Here is a 27334-nt window from a genome sequence, read left to right as displayed (position 1 = left end):
TAAAAAACGTTAAAAAGTAATAAAGAAAAGAAAGAAGAGAGCAACCAAACCAAAATACAAATCCACCAATGATAGCAAGCGCTAAAAACTATACTAATAAGACAAACAAACAAAAAGAACACAACAAAGAAAACGGACAGACAGAACCCTAGGATAAATGGTAAAAACAAAGGTATACAGGCAGAAATCACACAAAGAAATATACACATGCACACTCCAAAAAGGGAAAAAGGAAAAAACATATATATGTATTAAAAAAAAAGGAAGAGAGCAACCAAATCAATAAACAAGTCTACCAATAATAATAAACTCTAAATACTAAACTAATGTAAAGACAAAACCAGAAAAAAATTAGATGCAGAAAGCAAACCCCAAGTCTACAGTTGCTCCCAACGTCCACCACCTCAATTTTGGGATGATTTGTTGTCTACTTCGGTATTCCACAGATGCAGGGTACATCAAGTTGATTGTGGAGATCTCATCTGCTGCTCCTGAGGCTGCTGGGAGAGATTTCCCTTTCTCTTCTTTGGTTGCACAGCTCCTGGGGTTCAGCTTTGGATTTGGCCCCGCCTATGCATGTAGGTCACCTGAGGGCATCTATTCTTCCGCTCAGACAGGATGGGGTTAAAGTAGCAGCTGATTAGGGGGCTCTGGCTCACTCATACCAGGGGCAGGGAGGGTATGGAATGCGGGGCGAGCCTGCAGTGGCACAGGCTGGTGTGACGTTGCAACAGCCTGAGGTGCACCATGTGTTCTCCCGGGGAAGTTGCCTCTGGATCATGGGACCCTGGCAGTGGCGGGCTGCACAGGCTTCTGGGAGGGGAGGTGTGGATAGTGACCTGTGCTTGCACACAGGCTTCTTAGTGGCTGCAGAAGCAGCCTTAGCGTTTCATGCCCGTCTCTGGTGTCCGCACTGATAGGCACGGCTTGCGCCCGTCTCTGGACCTCATCTAGGCGGTGCTCTGAATCCCCTCTCCTCGTGCACACCGAAACAGTGGTCCCTTGCCTCTTAGGCAGTTCCAGACTTTCCCCCAGACTCCCTCCCGGCTAGCCGTGGCGCACTAGCCCCCTTCAGGCTGTGTTCACGCAGCCAACCCCAGTCCTCTCCCTGGGATCTGACCTCCGAAATCTGAGCCTCAGCTCCCATCCCCTACCTGCCCTGGTGGGTGAGCAGACAAGCCTCTCAGGCTGGTGAGTGCTGGTCAGCACTGATCCTCTCTGCGGGAATCTGTCCACTTTGCCCTCTGTACCCTTGTTGCTGAGCTCTCCTCCGTGGCTCCGAAACATCTCCCCCGCCCACCCCATCTCTACCAGTGAAGGGGCTTCCTAGTGTGTGGAAACTTTTCCTCCTTCACTGCTCCCTCCCAGAGGTGCAGGTTCCAACCGTATTCTTTTGTCTCGTTTTTTCTTTTTTCTTTTGCCCTACTCACATACGTGTGGAGTTTCTTGCCTTCTGGGAAGTCTGAGGTCTTCTGCCAGCATTCAGTAGGTGTTTTGTAGGAGCAGTTACACATGTAGATGTATTTCTGATGTATTTGTGGGGAGGAAGACGATCTCCACGTCTTAGTCCTCCGCCATCTTGAGGGTCTCCCCTGTTCTTATTTTGTAATGTATGCATTTAGTGCTATAAGTTTTTGTCTCAGTCCTGAGAAGCATTATAAGTAGGATTTTTCTTTTCATTCAGTTCACTATGATTTTCCTTGAGAATTCCTATTCCATGGATTATTTAGAAGTACGCTATTTAGTTTCAAGTGTTTAGAGATTTTCCTGTTATCCTGTTACTGACTTCTAGTTTGATCCCATTGTGGTAGGAAAACACTCTTATGATTTTATTCCTTTTACATGTATTGAGGTTTGTTTTATGGCCCATAACATGGTGTATCTTAGTATACATTTCATGGCACTTGAAAAGTATATATTCTGCTATTGTTGGATTGGGTGTTCTGTCAATGTCTGATTCTGTTTTGATTGATGGTATTGTTGAGTTCTTCTAGTTCTTTGCTAAGTTTTTTTTTTTAATTTATTTTACTTTTGGCTGTGTTGGGTCTTCGTTGCTGCATGCAAGGCTTTCTCTAGTTGCAGCGAGCAGGGGCTCGTTGTGGTGCATGGGCTTCTCATTGCAGTGGCTTCTCTTGTTGTGGAGCATGGGCTCTAGGTGTGCATGCTTCAGTAGTTGTGGCACGTGGGCTTAGTTGCTGCACGGCATGTGGGATCTTCCCAGACCTGGGCTTGAACCCGTGTCCCCTGCATTGGCAGGTGGATTCCTAACCACTGCACCACCAGGGAAGCCCCTTTGCTAATTTTTTGTGTAGCTCTCTATCAGCTGTTGTGAGAAGGGTGTTGAAGTCTCCAACTGTAATTGTGAATTTGTCCATTTCTCCTTTCAGTTCTATGAGTTTTTGTTTCACATGTTCTGCAGTTCTGCTGTTTGCATATATTTAGTATGCAAATATATTTATATTTGCAGTACATTTAGTCTGAAATCAAGGTGTTAGCAGGTCCATGTTCTTCCTGAAGGCTCTAGGGGAAGAAGCTTTCTTGCCTCTTCTAGCTTCTGGTGGCTCTTGGCAATACTTGGTGCTCCTAGACTTGAAGCTGTAGCACTGTAGTCTCTGTCTCTGTTTTCACGCAGCTTTATTTTCTCTGAGTGTCCTCTCCTCTCCTTATATGGACACCAGACATTTGATTTATCTCCCTGATCCCATGTGACCTTACCTTAAACAGATTGTATTTGCAAACATCCCATTTCCAAATAAGATTACATTCTGAGATTCTGGGTGGACCTGAGTTTTTGAGGGGATACTATTCAACTCACTAAACTGACCAAGTTGTTTTCCTCATAAGTTATATCTGCAGTTGCATAGTCAGAAACCTTCAAAGTCTCTTGAGCCTCCAGACTCCTTGAGCCACTTTGACTTTCAGAGCCTCATGCTGAAATTTTTGAGATTCTTGCCTAATTCTGAGATTTTTGCCTTTTTAAAATACAGACTACAGAGCCTTACCCTTATTGTTGACCTTAAACTCTTAAGATAACATGATGACTTTCTGTCAGGTTTCCATTATTCTCATTTTTTTCCTTTTAAGTCAGAGCAGCAGTTTTCCTAGTTACTTCCTCTACTAATATTGAGTTAAAGTATAGCAAGAAGTTGACACATGCTGTGCTCTTCCTCAAATGAGATTTTTAGTAGATCTGAGTAGAGACTAACTTTTTTTTTCTGAATTCCATGAGAAACATCTTGAATTTTGAATTTTACTCTGTGGATTTAGGGGCACTAGAGATTTTTGGACAGGGAGGTAAAGTGGTTAATCTGCAGGATGGGGAGTAGTTGATGGGTACTGGACGCATGGAGACGACGGGGAGTCTGTTGGGGTGGCACATGAATCATCTGGAGAGCTTGTTAAAATGCAGATGTGTTAGCTTTGGGGTCTGAGAGTCTGCGTTTATGAAAAGCTGTTGCTGCTGGTCTAGTGACCACACTTTAAGTAGCTAAGATTCATGATGTGTTAGAGAAATTCCGGTGTTTTAATCTCACCAACTGTAGGCCACAGTTGAGTCCAGATTTCAAGTGGACAAACCCAGCAGACCGTTGGCACCACTTCCGGGTGTCTCAGCCAACATTTTAAATCCTGAATCTTGGGTGAATATACCCATAACAATAAATTCAGCCCTACCCAAGCACATATTTTGTCCTCCTTTGTCTAATAACCCTATAATCTCTTCCCATTCATGCACTCTGGAATTCTGCTGATACAAATTGGAAAGATCCTACAGCTCTGGTGTATATGCTGCTCTCCCATAGCCAACCTTGTACTTAGACTCCTAGGCTAAGCTGGGATCTTATTCCTCTTAGTGGCCTGAAGGTAGTAAATAGTGGAGGTGGTGCTGAGGAGAATGGGCATCTCAGTTTTTTTTTTTTTTTTTTTTGGCGGTTCGCGGGCCTCTCACTGTTGTGGCCTCTCCCGTTGCGGAGCACAGGCTCCGGATGCTCAGGCTCAGCGGCCATGGCTCACGGACCCAGCCGCTCCGCGGCATGTGGGATCTTCCCGGACCGGGGCATGAACCCGTGTCCCCTGCATTGGCAGGCAGACTCTCAACCACTGCGCCACAAGGGAAACCCGGCATCTCAGTTTTTATGCTAGAGAAGGCTGCTTGGAAGGAGGGAGAGGGAAAACTGCTTTTTTCAGCAGAAAGGTTTTGGGGTTTTGGGATTCAAAGTTAGGCTTCCTCTTAGTTTACACATCCCCATCCCAAGACACAGAGTCCCACTTCTCAACCTTCGCCCTTATCTTCGATCTGGCAGGGTTGTACTTTTAAATGGCGTTGCAGATCTGCAAACCATACACATAGGCATAGGGCTAGATCCTCAGCCAGATCTCTCATGGAGCATTAAGGTTGCTAAATGAAGACATGTTCAAAGAACTAGATGCCTTGAAGTTATATACTGTTTATGTAAACACTATAGAGTTTTTTCCTTAGTTAATTTTTAAAATGAGAATGAGTAAAGAAAGTTGAAATATTTCTTTGAATGTATGAATTGCCATTTGTTAGTCAGTGAATGTTTAGAAGGGCCTTTAATGTCCGAGATGCTGTGTCATATTGACAGTAGATTCATATGTTGTTGATCATTAACTTTTTTTTTTTTTTTTTTTTTTACAGAAACTTATTGGAGAAGTGTTTAATATTGTGAGCCAACAGTCTACTGCTCGACCTGGGTGCATTATTGAGCTCAATGCAATAACCAACCAAGTAAAACCATGCTTGTGAATTGGTGTTACTAACATACTTTATCCCAGAGTGCTTAATATGCATAAGATACACAGTTGAACCTTGAACAACTTGGGGGTTAGGAGCACTGACCCTTCTCACTATAGAAAATCCACATATAACTTACGGTCAGCTTTCTGGATCCTCAGTTCTGCATCTGCATATACAGTTAACTGCAGATTGAGTAGTACTGTAATAATTACTATTGAAAAAATTTCCCACGTAAGGGGACCTGTGCCGTTCAAGAGTCCACTATATTTCATTGCAGAATAGTTCTCTTGTTTGATACTAAATATAGCCAACTTCTCTTGATTTCCTTAGTGAAAATCTCCAATGATTTACGAATTCTTTTTCTCCAGTTGAATTGTATCTGTAGCCTTATTTCCTGTTTAAAGGTCATTTGATTCAGTCAGGGAAGCCATGAAGGAAAATACAGTACAGCTGCATAGAGGCATGGTTTGTGGTTTTTCTTTTTCTATTGTTACTCATTTCAACTCAGTAGATGGTGACATCAGCTTTAAGAGTGTTTGCTTTGTTAGGCTGAGTATTAGATATTTTTATGTGATCCATTAAAATGAAGATAGAAGTAGGATCAAAGTATGCATTTACTTTCTAAGTACAGGTCTTTCGTGTAGGCAGTGTTCTTTCCTAGCCCCTACCTAGAAAAGAAGGAGAACCCTTCCCTCTACAGGGAGTTTGTAAATCCCATCATAGCCCTCATATTTGTTTCTTCAGGATCATGTTTATGGACTGAAGGGGATAGAAGTAATATATTCATTCCAAATATGAAAAAAGGTTACTTTGATGAGGAAGTTACCAAGTATTTTCAAACAAGGAAATGAAGAAAGAGCCAACCATATTTAAAAATAAACACAGTGTTATGTCATTATTTTTCCATGATGCCTTGCACATTCTGTTAGGGAAAATGTCATAATTTCCACCAATGTAGAGAAATGACCACATCAGCTCATGGCAACAGAAATGTGGCTGCCAGACTCAAATTACTAACGCCTCCTAGGAAACCCTTAACTTGTGATTTCCTTTTTTTCACTCTATAGGGATATGGGAGAAGAGTGTATTAGCTTCAACCCATAAATGTCTTAATTTTTAATGAACTGCGAGTTAAATTCATTTCCCCAGTGTAGCCCCTTCTCTACTCTGTACCATGGGATATTATTACAGACCTCTTTCACCTAGCATTTTGCTTTTTACTTCATACTTTTTGAAGATTTTTCCCTTTCCATTTGTGGCTATCTTTGTCACAGGGCTGGTAAACTGCAAGCACTGATAAATGGCTTAGGCTTATAAATCATTCTGTGTTTCCCGTGTGCTGTATGATTTCTGTATCCATGAAAGCGTCACCCTTCCCTTTTCTTTGATTTATTCTTCTTCCCTGGGGAAGGTGACCTTTTATGCTATGAATGTGAAGGGATTTTTTTATGTTTCTTTATGGAGAGACATAAAAGTACCTTATAACTTTCATAAAAATTTTGTGGGTCAACCTAATGTCATAGTCATTTTATTTCCTTCTATCAGTACTATGAAAGGAGGCTGATTTGCTTTATTCTCTAAGATTATAGCCCATACATTCAGTGCCAAGGTTATCATAGCTGCTTGCCTTCCTTGAAATCTGTGGGGCAGCCATCAAATTGTCTTGACCTACTTCCGTAATAAGCTTTTGTTTGGATTTAGCCTTTCCTTGAATTTCAGTTCACTTTTGTGATTCTAAGTAGCTATTTGTGATTATCTTTACTCTTCTTCTCTGTGTGGTCCCAAACATGATTTTGTAGCATCAGCTGACTGTGATGTTTCATCTATTCTTTTAGAAATCTTAGTTACTAAATGTAAATACATTTCTTCAGAGATGTGTCATTCCTACTGGCTGTTATAGGATCCTTCATAATTCCCACTAGACAGACTTATTGGAAATACTTTGAGGACCTTTCTGGGTTTTTTTTTGGTTTTCAAGTAGAATTAGAAAAAGAGCCTATGGTAGTGTGCTTAATATGGTCTGCATGGCCTTCTCCAGCCAGTCATGAGACCTGATATTTTTGAACTCAGAGTGGCCTAGGTTACTTAACTGTTTTTTTTTTTTTTTTTTGAGATGCAGACCTGTTGATTTGTTTTTACTAGAGTTTCACAGTTCTGCTGTTGACTATAGCATCTTTGAAAGTAATTTATCTAATGATTTTTTTCTCTTGCTTTTTCCACTCTAATTAGTCATTCTATAAAGAATAGAAATTGTTAGAGAGTTTTTTCCTTCTGTTTTATATTAGGGTTCTTGGGGAGGTAGTGGGTGGAAGATACAGAATTTCAAAGATAAAACTTTACTTGTTTCATATTTGTAGTGTGGCTCAAATACACAGTTGCTTCATGTGTTTCAAGAAGACTTCATTAGAGGATATAAACCACATAAAGAAGATATGGAGAAAAAGGAAACAGAAATATTTTTTCAACCATCACAAGGTACTGTTAAAAAATAGTCTTGAGGGGCTTCCCTGGTGGCGCAGTGGTTGAGAGTCCGCCTGCCGATGCAGGGGACACGGGTTCGTGCCCCGGTCCGGGAAGATCCCACATGCCGCAGAGCGGCTGGGCCCGTGAGCCATGGCCGCTGAGCCTGTGCTCTGCAACGGAAGAGGCCACAACAGTGAGAGGCCCGCATACCACAAAAAAAGAAAAAAAAAACAACACAGTTTGTAAAAAATAGTCTTGAGTTCAATACCTTAATCTTAGAAAACCTTCAAACTTTCATTGAGTGTGGATCTTTATATCTAAAGTCATCACTCGTGATTTTTGGCAAATACTCTAGTTCTATCAGAATTGCTTTTTTGTAGGTGAAGAACACATGAAGGTAAAAATTATATTTTGAAAGACAGGTTCTCTGGTGACATAGCCTTTTGCCGAGAAATGTTATTTATGAAACCTAGTTTAATTGTTTAAAAACTTAACTTCGGTTGTTCAACTCTACAATTAAATTGTTTTGGTTGGTAGTAAGTATCCTTCTGGTATCTTAAGGAAGCCAATTAATATAAGTTTACTAAAGATTACTGATAAATATAGGAGGGAGATATTATGTTGTATGGTATACCAGGAAGCTTAGGTACGCTTAGGTTTTATGTTGTATGGTATACCAGGAATTAAAGGTACCATCTCATAGTTTTCCTCTCTGAAGGGTTGTATTTATTTCTTCTTCTTGTGAAAGAAAGTAGTTCTCCTAAGACCTTTCAAGAACAAACCGTATGATATTTAAACTTTATTATTTAGCTTTAAATATTCCTTTTAGAAGTTATACTTTGTAATTATAAAACTTTCATGTTCTATTTGAAAATTAAATTTGAAAATAGAGCATACTGAGTAGAATACTTTCTGTATGAAGGTAGGAAAGACATGTCCTACTTTAAGAATTCATTTTCTGTGATTAATAGTTTTTAGTTTACAAAGGGTTTCCAGGTATTTTATCTCATTTGGTTATAGATTGTAAGTATCCAGAAGGACATATTTAATTTTCTTAGTATAGCTTTTATCACAGAATTATGTATAGTCATTTAAGGAAGGTATTTCTACTGAATTTGTACAGTTAATTTTGTTTTCTTTAGTGGAAAATCAGAATGAGTTCTGTCTTCTGTGAGGCTTAGCTCAAACATCTTTTCACCCCTCAGACTAATAATTTTTTCCCTTTCCTGCATCTTTCTTCATAGATCAGAACTTTTCTTCTTTCTAAGTTATTCAGTTGTCACGTTCAGTTTTATTTCACTGTCACTATAGCATAACAGTACTGTATAGATTTAAAATGTGCTTTTCCATAGTATTTCACCTTTACTTGGGTTAAACTTTTTTATACGCTTTCCTGCAAATCTAACTATCAATTATCATGCTACTTCTAACAGGGAATACATGCCAACCTACTAGAAAACAATGCTTATATAAGGTTGGTATTTTTTAAATAATGTTTTTAATTGGAAGACCTGCATTTAAAAATATTATTTTATTTCCCTCTTTTGAGAGATATATATTTATATTTTTTGGCTTGTGGGATCTTAGTTCCCCAGTCAGGGATCGAACCTGGACCCATGGCAGTGAAAGCACCAAGTCCTAACCGCTGGACCGCCAGGGAATTCCCTTGATATTTCTTTTTCTTTTTTTTTCTTTTCTTTTTGTTGGGATATAGTTGCTTTACCATGTTGTGTTAGTTTCTGCTGTACAGCGAAGTGAATCAGCTATATGTATACATATATCCCCTCTTTTTTGGATTTCCTTCCCATTTAGGTCACCACAGAGCACTGAGTAGAGTTCCTTATGCTATATAGCAGGTTCTCATTAGTTATCTATTTTATACATATTAGTGTATATATGTCAATCCCAGATATTTCTTTATGTCACTGTGAAATCAGGCTGAAAGATTTCCTGATGCTTTTCTTGGTTTTCCTTTAGTTTTTGTACAAAGTTTCTCTTGATTTTATAGCTGTTTTCTTAAGGGACTTGAAATGTGTATTTCTCCTCTTCCCTGACCCTGCTGTATTTTGTACTTTCTAAGTTTTAGTTAAAAATTAATTACTCTTTTAATTAAGAAAAGTGCCAGTTACAGACAAAAGTAGCGTGCATAGTTAAATGAACCTTCCTATGCCCATAACTTAGATTGATGACTTTAAGATTTTGTCACCTGCTTTACCTACCCTATTTTCTTTTCTTTTCCTTTTTTCCTGAAATATTTTAAAGCAAACTCAGCCATCATGTTGTTTCGCTCCTGTGTACTTTATGCATTTCTAAAAATGACTTTCTTACATGTGTGCTGTTATCACATTGATAAAATAACAAAATTTCTCAGAATTCTGTAATAACTAGTCCATAGATTTACTTCATTTAATTGTCTCAAAAAAATGTCAGGGTTATTTGTTCTTAATTTGTTTGGATCCGTGTCCATATAGAGTCCACACATTGTGTTTCATTTTTTAAGAGTCTTTTAAGCTAAAGTAATCCCCCTTTATACTCTTACCATGCCACAGACTTGTGTTAGAGAAAGTTATTTTATAGGAATTTCTCTGACCAGTTACTTGTGACGTCATTTAAAATTTTTCCTGTAAAGTGCAAATTACCTCTGTAGACTTGATTTGACCCAGATTCAACTTCCTAGGTGTTGCTTTGTTCATCATAGAAGGTTATAAGAAAGAACGTAATGTTAGGATGTCTCATTTTTAGTGATGCTAAGATTCAGAAAATTCACCTGGTGGCACCAGTGTAAAATTTGCCAGCAATCTATTATCTTGTGGTTTCTTCCATTGATACTGTTGCTTTCCAATCAATTATTTCATTAAGGATTGCACAAGTGTGATTTTCTAGTTTTATCAGTTCTCATTTATTTATTAGCTGGAAAGCATTTGTAAGGAAAAGCTTTCCCTTATCCATGGCAGCTTTTTGGCTATTTTGAAATAGAGTTATTTTTAGGAAAGTGCTTAGTTCTTTCCCTTTAATTGATGATTTCAAAGGAGTTTGTGCCCAGGTTGCTGCTAGTGGTTACGGATGAATTTATTGTTGTTGTTGTCTTTCTTTTTATTTTGTGAATCATTATGAACCCATTTTAGAAAAACTGCTGAAGAATAATACACATACAAAGATATACTCCTATCACTCATGAATTTTTATGTACTTAGCATATTTCAGTCAGTTTGCAGTCATAATTCTAATTCTCACATTGTCCTGTAGTAGGCTAGTGAAGACCCTTTCAAGTTGGTCCTGAGTTCTTTTGACACAACCTCATTATTTTTGATAGTTTCCTTTCTTTCAGGCACAGCAAGATATGCCAGGCTTATCTTGTAGATAGCCTTTGCAAGAATGGAGTCATCCCTCCAGACTGTTCCTTCCAATGGAGCATGGTATTTAGAGGCCACAGTTTGAGTTTTAGCAATGCTCATTGCCAATGAGTTGCCATTCTGGGTTTTCTTCTCTTTTTTCTCCTCCGTCCCTTCCTTCCTTCCTTTTTTATCGAATGAAAGAGTCTTTAAATTCTATACTGGTTCACAATTTTCAAAAGTTTCACACCCATAATTTCATATAATGTATAGGTTCTCATTTTTAAAGGAAGTTTTTGTTGTCCTTTGTAGATCTCATTTTCATATATGAAAAATGCAGTTGTCAGTAGGGAACATTATGTTCACAAATAATGTCTTTTCATAAAAAATGCATAAAATTTCTAAAAAGTCTCTCCTGCACCACCATCATTGGCCCTCCACCCATAACTATTAATTTTTTTAAAAAATGCTATTTTACATATAGAGAAAGCAGGATACATGTTTACTTCATTCTTTCCATTTACTTGCCAATTTTCCAGTTAAGGAGTTAGTGCCCCAGTTACTTCAGGGGGCATCCAGTGAGGCTGACTTGCTCCTGTTCTTTTTCTCCCTCTCTTGCTCTTGCATTCTCTCTCTGTGTCTTTCTCTTCTTTTCTCTCTTCCTTTCAGTTCTTCCTTCTGGTCCTCTTGTCCTTCCTTTCCTTTTTTTCTTATGTGCCCTCTCTCTTTTGGTATTCTTATGAACTCAATGTGTTTTAATAAATTGTATTCATTTTTATTCTTTGATGCTCAAATTGTCCCATCTTTGACCAATAGGTATTCCTTCATGTTCGCTTTTGTACTTTTGATGTAGCCGTGTTAGTCTTTGATAGCCACCTAACTTTTAGCACAAAAGTTATATAAAACTGCTTCTATACACCTATTCTTCCCTTTCCTCCCAACTTCTATACATATCAAGAGATTTTGTTTAAAATGTCTTTCTCTTAACCCTATAGAAACACGTTAACTTAAATATTCTTTTCCTTTAACAATAGGATATCGACCACCACCATTTTCAGAAAAGTTCTTTCTAGTAGTAATTGAAAAGGACAGCAATAATTGCTCTGTTCTCCACATGTGGCACCTTCATCTTAAATCTGTACAGGCATGTTTAGGTAAGTAATTATATTACAGTTTTATGTAGATATGATATGAAATAAATTCATTTTATTGGATATGCTTTAGGTTGGTTAATTCTTTAAAATGAAGACCCAGTGAACTGTAAATTGAGTTGCTGAACTGAAGTATGTATAGGCCAAACTTTTAATTACAAGGCCATAAATCATTAATGAAACAGGTTAATCTAAAAGCAAACCAGTCAACGGGCACATTAGACATATTGAAAAAAAAAGTTTGATTATTTTTTAATTAATATTTATTAAATGCCTATTATGACTCTGTTCTAGATACCATGTCCTATAAATCAGTTTTGCCCATAGAATTAATACTGTATTTTTTTGTTGGTTAATACACACTGCCATCTGATACCATGCACATTAGCTTTAGCATCACTAAAAGAAGGAGATTTGCTATTTAGAAAATGTGATTGAGCATCTGATGTTCAAAAGGGAAACTGGTTTTGTAGAATATTAGGAAATGCAGCAGTGATTAAAAAAAATTATTTCAGCCGTGCTTTTGCTATACATATTCATATTGATGTCTTAGCAAATTAGAAGATCTGTAATATGAAGTACAGAAATTGATTATAAATCTTTCTTTTTAAAACAAACTTACTTTTTGAGAGATACTTGTTTAAATGAAGAATTGCATAGTTAGCCATATCAAACTGAATCTACTTTAAACTGATTAACCCAAAATATTTGAGTTTTGAAAATATTTTATTATTTCTGATGGTTACATAATTTTAATGATTTTATACACACTAAACATTTAATACAGAGAAATAATAATGTATATGTGTTTTGTTCTCTTCCTAATCCACATTATCACATAACTGTGTAAATAGCAGTTCTAACTGGGCCATGAACTGGGACTGGAAAAGCCAAATGATTCAATAGAACCTTTACCTGTGCCTAGTTGAGCCTAATCATCTTGTGGTAGGAGGAATCCAAAAAAATTTTCAAAGCCTTTGGCGTTAATTCTTGGCGTTACATGTTGTTCCACAGGAATGCAAGAGTAGAGTGATCTATTGATAAAAGCTTGTCAGGAAGAGAATTTTATTTTTATTTTTTTAAATTGAGGTAACATTGGTTTATAAAATTATATAAGTTTCATGTGTATAGCATTCTAATTTGACTTCTGTATACATTACAGTGTGCTCACCACCAAAAGTATAGTTTCCATCTGTCACCATAGAGTTGACTCTCTTTACCCATTCTGCCCTTCCCCAACCCCTTTCCCCTCTGGTAACCACCAATCTGTTCTCTGTATCTATGTGTTAGTCTTTGTTTTGTTTTGTTTGTTCACTTACTACTTTAAAAAACTATTCCACATATGAGTGAAACCATGCAGTATTTGTCTTTCTCCGTCTGACTTATTTCATTTAGCATAATACCCTCCGGGAAGAGAATTCTTAACCCACCAGAGAATATAGTATTTTCTAGAGTTGAGCACAGAGCCAGGAATGGTTCTGAAGAGATTAATAGAGGTATCAACAGATCCTTGTGGTAGGATAGGAATCATGTGATGCCTTCTGTCCCCCTGCTTATGAAGGAAGTATCCCACTGCTCTTCCCCTCAGGTCTGGGCTAGTATAGAGTTGCCTTGCTTACTCTGTTTGTGACAGCAGTAAAAGGTCACAAACAGTAAGATTACAGTAGAAGCAAACAAATCATATGCTATCTTTAGCTTTGACATAAAGCATCTATCTTGTGGTTCTAAAATGTGCAGCAGATTTAACATGGTGTACATTGCCATTAAAGCTGATACGTGAATTTAGCAGTGTGTTGAAAATCCTGGCAAAGGGTGAAGCGATAGACTAGACTTACATTTAGGTGGGGAAGGAACATTTGGAGTACCTTCTAGGTACCAGGCACTGAGATAGGTACTTTATATATGTGAGATAGATGTTACCTTCAGTTTACTAATGGAATAATATTAAGTAACTTGACCAAATGACACATCTAGTTTGTCACAGACTAAGTTTCAAAATTAGGTCTTCTGGCTTTAAAGCCTTTCTTTTGCTTTTTCCCCCTGCTCTTATTTTCTTTCTTTGCATGAGATACATGCATTAGAAAATTGCCTGGTTTACAGAAAGAGAAATGACTCAGTTCAGCCTTATTTTGCAGGTGAGAAAATAGCTAGAGATGATGAAGTACCTTGCTTAAGGCAACATATCTAGTTAGTTTTAGAGTAGTGGTAGTATTTCTGTCTTCTGACTACTGATTCAAGTTTGTCGTCTTATTCTATTTTACAAAAAATGTTCTCACATTTCTTATTTAGTGGTCTGCCATTATAAAAGAGATTGGCATATTTAAAATCCACCAGAAGCAAAAGGGGATTGATTATTATCTCTCCGTATTCTGGTGCTACTCGGGATGTATAAAGCTAATAAGACCTCATCCTTGCCCTTGATGAATTCATAGTCTAATGGCGGGGAGGGAGATGGACATACAAATAAATAAATGTGATGCAAGTATCTCTTACATGTAGCAGAAGCACAGATAACTAAATCTGCTTAGAGATTTACACTCCACCTGAATGTGAAAGCTGGAAGCTTTTTGGACAAAGATCAAGGTCAATATGCTTACAAAGCCATTCAACTAATACTATCTTAAATTTGTTTGGAACTTTTATATGTTCTTGGAACTTTTATATGTTCTTGTTTATTATCTTGTTTCAGCACTTGATAGTTAGTAGGCTGGTATTTTAATGTCTTCTTTACCGCTAGCTAATTTTATGACCTAAGGAAAATCAGTAAGCTTTCCAAGTTTAAATTTCTTCATCTATTAAGTGAGGCTGTACCTTGTTATTTCTCAAAGTTTGATTTATGACCCATCTGTTTCAGAAACACCTGGGCTGCTTATTAATGCAGATTTATGGGATCTACCCCAAAACAACTGAGTCAGTGTTTCTGTGGTTAGGCCTGAGAACCTTCATGTTAAAAGTTCCTCAAGCTTTTGATGTGTTTTAAAGGTTGAGAACACTGGGCTAGAGAACTTGTTTTTTTCCTAGATCTTACATGTTGTGATTCTTCACTGACAATATCCCTGTGATGCAATTGTTGATGCTAAGAAAGAGTAAAATAGTTTTAAAAAAAAAATTCTATCAAGGTAACTGAGCAAAGTTTGAAAATTGATCTTGTCTCCAGAGCACTTTTAAGAAATCATGTTTCTTAAATCATCACAAAATATTATCTAGCTCATGTAGATAGTGATGATACTAATATATTTCTTAATTTCTTAATTTATTTTCAAAGCTAAAGCTTCAGAAGGTGTTTCATCAGAGAGTCTACTTTCAGTCCCTGGACAGAAGAACATAGACTCTTCTCCAGATACGTCTCCTAGTGTGAGCCCCATACCACATTCTTCATCAATCGCCAACCTTCAAACTGCTAGTAAACTGATTCTGAGTTCTAGACGGGTATATAGCCGACCTCTTGATCTCCCGGTAGGAGTTGAAGTAATAAGAGCAACGCCTTCAGCAGGTAACGTAACTTTAAGACCGGACAGTTGTAGCTCAGAGCAATCTTCAGTGCATAAAATGGGTAAACTCTTCTGAAATATGTGCAGAGTTGACACCGAAATAAAGATTTGTTTTCTACTAACGATACCTCTATTTAGAAACATGTCTATTTTAGAAATAATTTCCTGTGATAAATGTAATCAGCTTGACAGAAAATAGTGTGAATGTTTTAATGCAAGGTTTCTTGCCTATGCTGTGATTTCCTATAAATAGGAATACTGTGATAGTGAAATTGCAAAGAAAAATATGGTCGTATGTGAATTATTGAAGCTTTTTTTTTTAATTAAGGCTTTTCATCCACAGTATTGCTGTTATTAAGTATGTTTGACCAAGAGTTGGCAGATACTTTGGGGGAAAAATATAGGATACAGGATTAGAGTTTGGTTTGCCTAGAGCGATACTGACATTAGCAAGGTTGGTAAAATAGTTTAAAGAGCAGGACTGGCATCTGTATTTTAAAATGTTCTGTCATTGTGGAATTTGAATTGAGGAGTTCCTCGAATAGTGTTTTTGGGGAACCAGAATTGGAGGTTCAAGACTATTCCAATTACTGGTGAATGATTTTGAGTATGCGGTTCTCTTACTCATCCCTAACACAGGTTTGGAATCAGAGTTGGAAAGACCACATTAAGAGTTTACTCTGGGCTTTTGTGGCAGGTGCAGATTTAGGTCAGCTTTTGAATCTTTCAAAGTATTTGGAAAGTTTAGGATATACTCAAATAAGTTTATTGGAATTAATAATGATAAATTACATTTTGCGGGGACTCTGTAAAATGCTTTCAAATGTCTTGTTGGACAGTAAAACTCCAAGGGAAGTAGTAACATGATCCCTATTATTTATTTATTTAAATATTTATTTATTTATTATTTTTGGCTGTGTCGGGTCTTCATTTCTGTGCGAGGGCTTTCTCTATTTGCGGCAAGCGGGGGCCACTCTTCATCACGGTGCGCGGGCCTCTCACTGTCGCGGCCTCTCTTGTTGTAGAGCACAGGCTCCAGACGCACAGGCTCAGTAGTTGTGGCTCACGGGCCTAGTTGCTCCGTGGCATGTGGGATCTTCCCAGACCAGTGCTCGAACCCGTGTCCCCTGCATTGGCAGGCAGATTCTCAACCACTGCACCACCAGGGAAGCCCCTCCCTATTATTTAGATAGAACAGGCTTGGACGTTTAAGTGCCTTTCCTACTGTTAGGAAGGCATTGATAGAATGGAACTTGAATCCAGGCCTTCTGATCCCAACCTTAATCACTGTTACCCCTCATCTTATAGTTGTTTTTTTTTTTTAATTAATTTATTTAATTTATTTATTTTTGGCTGCGTTGGGTCTTTGTCGCTGCGTGCGGGCTTTCTCTCGTTGTGGCAAGCGGGGGCTACTCTTTGCTGTGGTACGCGGGCTTCTCGTTGCGGTGGCTTCTCTTGTTGTGGAGCACGGGCTCTAGGTGCGGGCCTTAGTAGTTGCAGCATGTGGGCTCAGTAGTTGTGGCGCACGGGCGTAGTTGCTCCACAGCATGTGGGATCTTCCAGGGCCAGGGCTCGAACCCGTGTCCCCTGCATTGGCAGGCGGACTTTCAACCACTGCACCACCAGGGAAGTCCCTCCCCTCATGTTATAGTTGACAATAGATGGGAAGTGTTAGTCTTTGGCAGTCAGGAATAAATATGAGGGTTCTGGTTCAGTGTTAGGAGAGCATGAATTAAACCTGGTTAAGAAGGTGAGATCTAGTGTCTTGTTTAGCTGACTGAAAACATTTTGTGGTGGGGGTAGATCTAGTGTCTGGATTATTTGAGGGCCAGTTAGGGGAATTTGAAAGGCAAATTTTAATGACTACTTAAGTATTTATGATGAAAGTGATAAAAGATATAGAATGAAAGTCCAGTGAGGCATGTGTGGTAAAGACATATAAATTACAGCAGGTGACAGGTTTATTGATTAAGCATTGACTTGTTTCATTGCTTTTGAGTTTTATTTTAATGAAATATTTGGTTTAGCAGGGGACTGCAGAGTTACTCTGAAGAAGCTCATAGTGGATTTGGATTAATCACATTCTAGAATTTGATTATTAGCATATTATTTTGTGTTTCTATTATTATGACGATCTGCTTTTTCTTTTTTAAGGCCACCTGAGTTCCTCTTCAATTTATCCAGTGTGCCTGGCACCTTATTTAGTGGTTACAACTTGTTCTGACAATAAAGTACGCTTCTGGAAATGTAGTATGGAAACCAATCTACAATGTAAAAGTGATGAGAAGGAAACCTATCATTGGAGGAGATGGCCCTTGATGAATGATGAAGGAGAAGATAACAGCAGTACAGTGAGCATTGTGGGAAGACCAGTTGCTGTTAGCTGTTCATACACGGGTCGCCTTGCAGTGGCTTACAAACAACCTATCCACCACAATGGTTTTGTTTCTAAAGAATTTTCCATGCATGTTTGCATATTTGAATGTGAATCTACAGGAGGGTCAGAATGGGTTTTAGAACAAACAATTCATCTTGATGATTTGGTCAAAGTTGGGAGTGTACTTGATTCAAGGGTCAGTGTCGACAGTAATCTCTTTGTGTACAGCAAATCAGATGCACTTTTGAGCAAGGATAGATATCTTATTCCGAATATCAAACATTTAGTACATTTGGACTGGGTATCAAAAGAAGATGGCTCCCACATTCTCACAGTAGGGGTCGGTGCTAATATCTTCATGTATGGGCGGCTTTCAGGAATTGTGACTGAGCAAATCAATAGTAAGGATGGAGTAGCTGTCATTACTTTACCACTAGGTGGAAGTATCAAGCAAGGAGTTAGGTCAAGATGGGTTCTTCTTAGATCTATAGACTTAGTGTCTTCTGTTGATGGTACACCTTCACTGCCTGTTTCTCTCTCTTGGGTAAGAGATGGGATATTGGTGGTAGGAATGGATTGTGAAATGCATGTATATGCACAGTGGAAGCATGCTGTCAAATTTGGAGACGTTGACGCTGATGGTCCTGATGCAGAAGAGACAGCAGTACAAGATCATTTTGCCTTTAAATCTAATATGTTGTCAAGAAAAAGTATTGTTGAGGGAGCAGCCATTGCTGATGATATTTTTTGTTCACCAACTGTAGCTCAAGATGGTGGCTTATTTGAGGCTGCACACGTACTTTCCCCTACTCTCCCGCAGTATCATCCAACCCAGCTGTTAGAATTGATGGATTTAGGGAAAGTTCGCAGGGCTAAAGCTATTCTCTCTCATTTAGTAAAATGCATTGCAGGAGAAGTTGCAATAGTTAGAGATGCTGATGCTGGAGAAGGAACTAAGCGACATCTTTCTCGAACCATTAGTGTAAGTGGCAGTACAGCAAAGGATACAGTCACCATAGGGAAAGATGGTACTCGAGATTATACTGAGATAGATTCTATTCCCCCACTACCGTTATATGCATTGCTTGCTGCCGATCAAGATACAACCTACAGAATTTCAGAAGAAAGTACAAAACTACCACAGAGCTATGAAGATCATATGGAAAGTCAACCAGAGGATCAATATTCAGAGCTGTTCCAAATCCAGGATATAACAACAGATGATATTGACTTAGAGCCAGAAAAAAGAGAAAACAAATCAAAAGTAATAAATCTTTCTCAATACGGACCAGCTTACTTTGGCCAAGAACATGCTAGGGTACTTTCAAGTCATCTTATGCACTCAAGTCTACCAGGCCTTACCCGTTTGGAGCAGATGTTCCTTGTAGCTTTGGCTGATACAGTGGCTACCACCAGTACTGAGCTTGATGAAAACAGAGATAAGAGTTACTCAGGTAAATACTCTAACTAAAAATTTATAAAGTTATCATTAATAGAACTGTTTGTATTTATCTATATAATGGCTCACATATTAAATTGCAGTCTTTCTTTAAACCTTGCAGGGAAATGACCTCTCTAGTTGATAGTTACTATTAATGATTAGTTGTAAAAGGAAAGGTGATTGGGGTAGGCTCTGACTTGTGCATGTGACTTTATGTATTTGTGATATCTGTGTGCATCCTCACATGAATTTTTACCCTGAAACCTTCATATCATTTTGGACATACAGTCTTTTGTTTTTTTTGAACAGATTGATTCCTATGGTTTATTTTAATTTTAGTGATAATAATGGCCCATTTGTTAATTTTACTATTGAACCACCAGGTTGTAAGGACCCCCTGGGCTCAACTTGTTCATCTTCACATTTCTAGGTATAAATAATTTTTATAATTACCTAATTTTCTCCAAAAAGTCTCTTGAGAAAGGGGTTTTCATACATTTTAATGTAACATGTGTCTTGCTTAATTCATTCTGTAACTGGAAAAATTTTGGCTGCCTCCTGAAACTAGATTTCATTCTTTTTTATGCAGATAGTTGAAGGTAATGGTGTTGATTCTAAATGATGACATTAGCAAAGGAAACCGAAAATGATTGATCATTCATTCATTCAGTAAATATTGTGGAGGAGTGAACAATTGCTATGTGCCAGGTGCTTCATGTACTTTATTGTATTTAATTATTACAACAGTCTTCTAGTAGGTAGCCACTATTATACGTAATTTTATAGACGAAGACTCTGATCCTTAGGGAGATTAAGTGACACATAAGATCACATAGGTAGTAAATGGCAGAACTGGGGTTCAGATGTGGGTAAATCGTTGCCTCTAAGCCAATACTCTTTTAATTATTTCACAAGATTTCCAAGTGTGAGGGAAAAAGACTGTTCCTCAAAGCTACCTGGAATATATCTCTTCATATAGATTTATGTCTTTATATCTCCAAGGTTTTCTGTAGATTAAAATAACTAGTGACCTCTAGAGGATTTTGCCTATGAGTTATTTTCTAGCCATATTAATTAAAAAAAATTTGAATCATTATGAGGTTGTGTGCAGTTGAGCAAGATTCTCCCCGGAACAGCCTTAAGCCTTTGTTGCAAACTTAATATATGTTAGAGTTTTTACTTGAGACGTTCAGAAAATAGATACATCATAATCCATGAAACATAGTTTAAATTTTCGGATACAGAACTGTATCCTTAGTTAGGCAATATAAAAATGGTTCCTCCTGGTCACAGTGGATTTTCATTAGGTAGATAAGGCAGGAATGAATGTCTCCATTTCACAGGTAGCAAACTGAAGCTCAGAGATTAAATAGTTGCCATCTCAGTGAATGGATCCTAAGTAAATGAATTCTTCCATTTGTTCAAGTAAGACAATTTAGAGGTATTCCTGACTCTGCTTTCTCTCCCGCCCTAATCCAGTCCATTGGCGAATGCTATTAGTTCTACTGTATGGAGACTCCAGTCATTTCTCATCACCTCTCCTGTTACCACTCTGGTCCAAGTCACGTCACGTCCTGCCTAATTATTGACAAAGTCTCCTACTAAACTGTTTCGTTCTTGTTACCCCAGTCTGCTCTTCGCATAGGAACTAGTGATTATTTTAAAACAAAATCACATTAAATCTCTCCTCTGCTCAACAAACACTGTGGCTTCCCATCTCACTTTAGAACAAAAAGCCAAATGCTTCAGTGATCTACAAGGTTCTTTGTGATCTGTGCTCACTTCCATTCTACTGCATTGTCTTCCTTGCTGTCCCACAAACACACCAGGCCCATTCCTGTCTCAGAGTCTTTGCGCATATTGTTTCCTCTGCATAGAATACTTGTCTTCCAGATTTAGGCGTGCCTCATTCCCTTACCTCCTCAGATTTCTGCTGAAATGTCATCTTATTGGAATGTTCTTCCCTGGCCTCATATCAAATAGAACCCTCTTACCCCAGCACTCCCTTTCTCTCAGTCCTGCTTTATTTCTCTCAATAGCATTAATTTCCACTAGACACATTACCTCTTCATTGTTTGTCTCTGTCTCCTAAGATGTAAGCGCCCTGAGAGTGGGGACTTTGCCTTATTCCCTGCCAAACCCCCAGTACCTTAATTGTGCCTCCAATGTAACGGATGCTTACTTTGTGAATGAATACATGAGTGAGTGGATGAACAGATATAGCTGATGGGAAGTAGAGGTGGAACTTTGACAATTTAAAACGTTTTATTTTCTTCAAGAAAATATTTGATTCAATACTCTTGAGTACTTCCTAAGTGGCAGTTACCAGGCTAGGCGCTGTCAGTATTTTTCTGTTTCTTTTATCCAACAGTGGCTATAATTTTGAGTAAACTTGCCATGCTTTCATACCTCTGCTCAACTTTTGACTAAGAGTAAATTTGTGGAATCAAGGTTAGAGTTCAGCCTTAACTTGGTAACACTAGCCTGGGGAGTCAAATTTGAAATCTTTGAATAATGAATCTTCTGTATTTCATTGGAGCTAACCAACCTAGAAAATATTACCTATTTAATCATATAATAAATAATTTTACTTTATTATGTAATTCCTGTTTTTAAATCTCATCTGAATTTGCACAGGAAATATTTTAAAAAATTATACCTAACTTACTATAGCTAATCTATTTTTTATTGGATTTCAAGATTCCTTTCCTTTTCATTTATTATGAGTAGCTCTAAATACTATTATTACCTGTACTAATAGGTACTTATATTTTTCCCAATTATTTTTCATTTGGCAGTTTTAATATATACATATGCTTTTTGTAAAGCTGTATAAATAAAGATACTGAAGTGTTCAGAAAGGAATACACTCAAAAAAAAATATATTTTTTGTGTAAATTATTAAATTTAATGTTTATTTTCTAACTTTTTACTGGTTTGTGATTTGTTGCATTCCTTTTTCCTTAAACATATTTCCTCTTTGCAGGAAGAGACACATTAGATGAGTGTGGTTTGCGGTACTTACTAGCTATGCGCTTGCACACTTGCCTTTTGACATCGCTGCCTCCTTTATACCGAGTACAGCTGCTTCATCAAGGTATTGTTTGAACCTTCGTGCAACTTTTATTTCGTACTGAAGTGGTTAGTATATTCATATTTGTGTCTGAGCATTAGTAAATCAACATATGCATACCTATCACCAGCCTTAAGATCTTCCTGTCACAGGAAAATAAGGTACCCACTTACCTTTTTTCTATGTTATTTTTCAGCTGTATTCTGTGACTTTTGCTCATCTGTCTCAGTTTCTCAGACTTCAGTCACTAAAGTCATAGTAGTTTAAGTAAACTGGTATGCCTGAGGTTATAACCTAAAGTGGCCCTGAATTTCTATGACGCCTGATACGTTTTCTTTAAAAATCATGTAAATTTTGTCCTATGCATTATTATTTGTGTTTATTTTAATATAAGCATTATGTTCTAAGTTATTTACTTACAAGTAAAGCTGATGTTTCATGAATATCTGCCGTACAGTAATCCAGTAGATTTGTGTACTTATAGCACACTGCCACATACCCTGATTTGTGATGTATACGTTTATATCAGCCCCCTAACGTAATAGATTAAAAAATCAAAACTATAGAGTTTAAAGTGACCTGCCAAGATACAGGGCTATTTGTTAATAGAGAATTCCAGTGCAGTGGGCTGTGTTCCTTTTGAAACCAGCATCCTGGATACAGCCCCATAAAATATGCTTTAGAATTGTAGGACCTGGAATACCAGACTTTATAGCTTGTTACTCTTACCCACAGTACTTACCCTTTACCCTCAGTAAATGTTCTTTGAAAATATGATTACAAACATATGTCATATTCTGTCGTGTTTTTAAACTATAATTCATCTATATAGTCTTTTATTTTTTTCTAAAAATACAAATTTAGCTGTTTTTTTCCTATTTGAATTATCACTGTTAATGAGTGACCTTATAACCTTGCATATAAATATTTATGTATATATCTGATTACTTCCTCATGTTTGTTTTCTAGTAGTGAAATTACTGAATCAAAGGGCTTGAAAATTCTTTTTTTTTTTTATTAACATCTTTATTGGAGTATTGTTGCTTTACAATGGTGTGTTACTTTCTGCTTTATAACAAAGTGAATCAGATACATATACATATGTTCCCATATCTCTTCCCTCTTGTGTCTCCCTCCCTCCCACCTTCCCTATCCCACCCCTCTAGGTGGTCACAGACCACCTAGCTGATCTCCCTATGCTATGCGGCTGCTTCCCACTAGCTATCTATTTTATGTTTGGTAGTGTATATATGTCCATGACACTCTCTCACTTTGTCACAGCTTACCCTTCCCCCTCCCCATATCCTCAAGTCCATTCTCTAGTAGGTCTGTGTCTTTATTCCCATCTTGCCCCTAGGTTCTTCATGACATTTTTTTCCCCTTAGATTCCATATATATCTGTTAGCACACGGTATTTGTCTTTCTCTTTCTGACTTACTTCACTCTGTATGACAGACTCTAGGTCCATCCACCTCACTACAAATAACTCAATTTCGTTTCTTTTTATGGCTGAGTAATATTCCATTGTATATATGTGCCACATCTTCTTTATCCATTCATCCGATGATGGACACTTAGGTTGCTTCCATCTCCTGGCTATTGTAAATAGAGCTGCAATGAACATTTTCATTCAGTACATGACTCTTATTGAATTATGGTGTTCTCAGGGTATATGCCCAGTACTGGGATTGCTGGGTCATATGGTAGTCCTATTTGTAGTTTTTTAAGGAACCTCCGTACTGTTCTCCATAGTGGCTGTACCAATTCACATTCCCACCAACAGTGCAAGAGGGTTCCCTTTTCTCCACACCCTCTCCAGCATTTATTGTTTCTAGATTTTTTGATGATGGCCATTCTGACCGGTGTGAGATGAGATCTCATTGTAGTTTTGATTTGCATTTCTCTAATGATTAATGATGTTGAGCATTCTTTCATGTGTTTGTTGGCAATCTGTATATCTTCTTTGGAGAAATGTCTATTTAGGTCTTCTGCCCATGTTTGGATTGGGTTGTTTGTTTTTTTGTTATTAAGCTGCATGAGCCGCTTGTAAATTTTGGAGATTAATCCTTTGTCAGTTGCTTCATTTGGAAATATTTTCTCCCATTCTGAGGGTTTTCTTTTGGTCTTGTTTATGGTTTCCTTTGCTGTGCAATAGCTTTTTTTTTTTTTTGCAGTACGCGGGCCTCTCACTGCTGTGGCCTCTCCCGTTGCGGAGCACAGGCTCCGGACACACAGGCTTAGCAGCCATGGCTCACGGGCCCAGCCTGTGCACGGCATTTGGGATCCTCCCAGACCGGGGCATGAACCCGTGTCCCCTGCATCGGCAGGTGGACCCTCAACCGCTGTGCCACCAGGGAAGTCCTGTGCAAAAGCTTTTAAGTTTCATTCGATCCCATTTGTTTATTTTTGGTTTTATTTCCATTTCTGTAGGAGGTGGGTCAAAAAGGATCTTGCTGTGATTTATGTCATAGCATGTTCTGCCTATGTTTTCCTCTAAGAGTTTGATGGTGTCTGGCCTTACATTTAGGTCTTTAATCCATTTTGAGCTTATTTTTGTATATGGTGTTAGGGAGTGTTCTAATCTCATACTTTTACATGTACCTGTCCAGTTTTCCCAGCACCACTTATTGAAGAGGCTGTCCTTTCTCCACTGTACATTCCTGCCTCCGTTATCAAAGATAAGGTGACCATATGTGCGTGGGTTTATCTCTGGGCTTTGTATCCTGTTCCATTGAGCTATCTTTCTGTTTTTGTGCCAATACCCTACTGTCTTGATTACTGTAGCTTTGTAGTATAGTCTGAAGTCAGGATGCCTGATTCCTCCAGCTCTGTTTTTCATTCTCGAGATTGCTTTGGCTATTCGGGGTCTTTTGTGTTTCCATACAAATTGTGAAATTTTTTGTTGTAGTTCTGTGAAAAATGCCAGTGGTACTTTGATAGGGATTGCATTGAATCTGTAGATTGCTTTGGGTAGTAGAGTCATTTTCACAATGTTGATTCTTCCAATCCAAGAACATGGTATATCTCTCCATCTATTTGTATCATCTTTAATTGCTTTCATCAGTGTCTTATAATTTTCTGCATACAGGTCTTTTGTCTCCTTAGGTGGGTTTATTCCTAGATATTTTATTCTTTTTGTTGCAGTGGTAAATGGAAGTGTTTCCTTAATTTCCCTTTCAGATTTTTCATCATTAGTGTATAGGAATGCCAGAGATTTCTGTGGATTAAATTTGTATCCTGCTACTTTACCAAATTCATTGATTAGCTCTAGTAGTTTTCTGGTAGCATCTTTAGGATTCTTTATGTATAGTATCATGTCAGCTGCAAACGGTGACAGCTTTACTTCTTCTTTTCCGATTTGGATTCCTTTTATTTCCTTTTCTTCTGTGATTGCTATGGCTAAAACTTCCAAAACTATGTTGAATAAGAGTGGTGAGAGTGGGCAACCTTGTCTTGTTCCTGATCTTAGTGGAAATGCTTTCAGTTTTTCACCATTGAGGACAATGTTGGCTGTGGGTTTGTCATATATGGCCTTTATTATGTTGAGGAAAGTTCCCTCTATGCCTACTTTCTGCAGGGTTTTTATCATAAATAGGTGTTGAATTTTGTCGAAAGCTTTCTCTGCATCTATTGAGATGATCATATGGTTTTTCTCCTTCAGTTTGTTAATATGGTGTATCACATTGATTGATTTGCGTATATTGAAGAATCCTTGCATACCTTGAATAAACCCCACTTGATCATGGTGTATGATCCTTTTAATGTGTTGTTGGATTCTGTTTGCTAGTATTTTGTTGAGGATATTTGCATCTATTTTCTTCAGTGATATTGGCCTGTAGTTTTCTTTCTTTGTGACATCTTTGTCTGGTTTTGGTATCAGGGTGATGTTGGCCTCGTAGACTGTTTTGAGTGTTCCTCTTTCTGCTGTGTTTTGGAAGAGTTTGAGAAGGATAGGTGTTAGCTCTTCTCTAAATGTTTGATAGAATTCCCCTGTGAAGCCATTTGGTCCTGGGCTTTTGTTTGTTGGAAGATTTTTAATCACAGTTTTAATTTCAGTGCTTGTGATTGGTCTGTTCATATTTTCTATTTCTTCCTGATTCAGTCTTGGCAGCTTGTGCATTTCTAAAAATTTGTTCATTTCTTCCAGGTTGTCCTTTTTATTGGCATAGAGTTGCTTGTAGTAATCTCTCATCATCTTTTGTATTTCTGCAGTGTCAGTTGTTACTTCTCCTTCATTTGTAATTCTATTGATTTGAGTCTTCTCCCTTTTTTTCTTGATGAATCTGGCTAATGGTTTATCAATTTCGTTTATGTTCTCAAAGAACCATCTTGTGGTTTTATTGATCTTGGCTGTCATTTCCTTCATTTTTTTTCATTTATGTCTGATCTGATCTTTATGATTTCTCTCCTTCTGCTAACTTTGGGGTTTTTTTGTTCTTCTTTCTCTAATTGCTTTAGGTGCAAGGTTAGGTTGTTTATCCGAGGTGTTTCCTGTTTCTTAAGGTTGGATTGTATTGCTATAAACTTCCCTCTTAGAACTGCTTTTGCTGCATCCCATTGATTTTGGGTCGTCGTGTCTCCATTGTCATTTGTTTCTAGGTATTTTTTGATTTCCTCCTTGATTTCTTCAGTGATCACTTCGTTATTAAGTAGTGTATTGTTTAGCCTCCATGTATTTGTATTTTTTACAGATCTTTTCTTATAATTGATATCTAGTCTCATAGCGTTGTGGTTGGAAAAGATACTTGATACAATTTCAGTTTTCTTAAATTTACCAAGGCTTGATTTGTGACCGAAGATATAATCTATTGTGGAGAATGTTCCATGAGCACTTGAGAAAAATGTGTATTCTGTTGTTTTTGGATGGAATGTCCTATAAATATCAATTAAGTCCATCTTGTTTAACGTATCATTTAAAGCCTGTGTTTCCTTATTTATTTTCTTTTTGGATGATCTGTCCATTGTTGAAAGTGGGCTGTTAAAGTCCCCTACTATGAATGTGTTACTATCGATTTCCCCTTTTGTGGCTGTTAGTATTTGCCTTATGTATTGAGGTGCTCGTATGTTGGGTGCATAAATATTTACAATTGTTATATCTTCTTCTTGGATCGATCCCTTGATCATTATGTAGTGTCCTTCTTTGTCTCTTGTAATAGTCTTTATTTTAAAGTCTATTTTGTCTGATATGAGAATTGCTACTCCAGCTTTCTTTTGATTTCCATTTACATGGAATATCTTTTTCCATCCCCT

The 27334-nt window shown here is 37.7% G+C and overlaps 1 protein-coding gene across 3 annotated transcripts in view; it reads left to right on the top strand.

The window, feature by feature from the left end:
• DMXL2 (Dmx like 2) overlaps positions 1 to 27334 on the top strand; it is a 162843-nt gene that overhangs the window by 81815 nt on the left and 53694 nt on the right. For all 3 annotated transcript variants that reach the window (XM_033851677.2, XM_073801002.1, XM_033851676.2), the window contains exons 14-19: positions 4658 to 4747; positions 7114 to 7231; positions 11586 to 11705; positions 14968 to 15195; positions 17348 to 19024; positions 21998 to 22108. In XM_033851677.2, the coding sequence (XP_033707568.1) occupies positions 4658 to 4747; positions 7114 to 7231; positions 11586 to 11705; positions 14968 to 15195; positions 17348 to 19024; positions 21998 to 22108 (2344 nt within the window). The remainder of the gene's footprint in view (positions 1 to 4657; positions 4748 to 7113; positions 7232 to 11585; positions 11706 to 14967; positions 15196 to 17347; positions 19025 to 21997; positions 22109 to 27334) is intronic.

This window comes from Tursiops truncatus, chromosome 2 (assembly GCF_011762595.2).
Source record: "Tursiops truncatus isolate mTurTru1 chromosome 2, mTurTru1.mat.Y, whole genome shotgun sequence".
NCBI classification, from domain to species: Eukaryota; Metazoa; Chordata; class Mammalia; order Artiodactyla; family Delphinidae; genus Tursiops; species Tursiops truncatus.
This window is presented reverse-complemented; position numbering and strand designations above follow the sequence as displayed.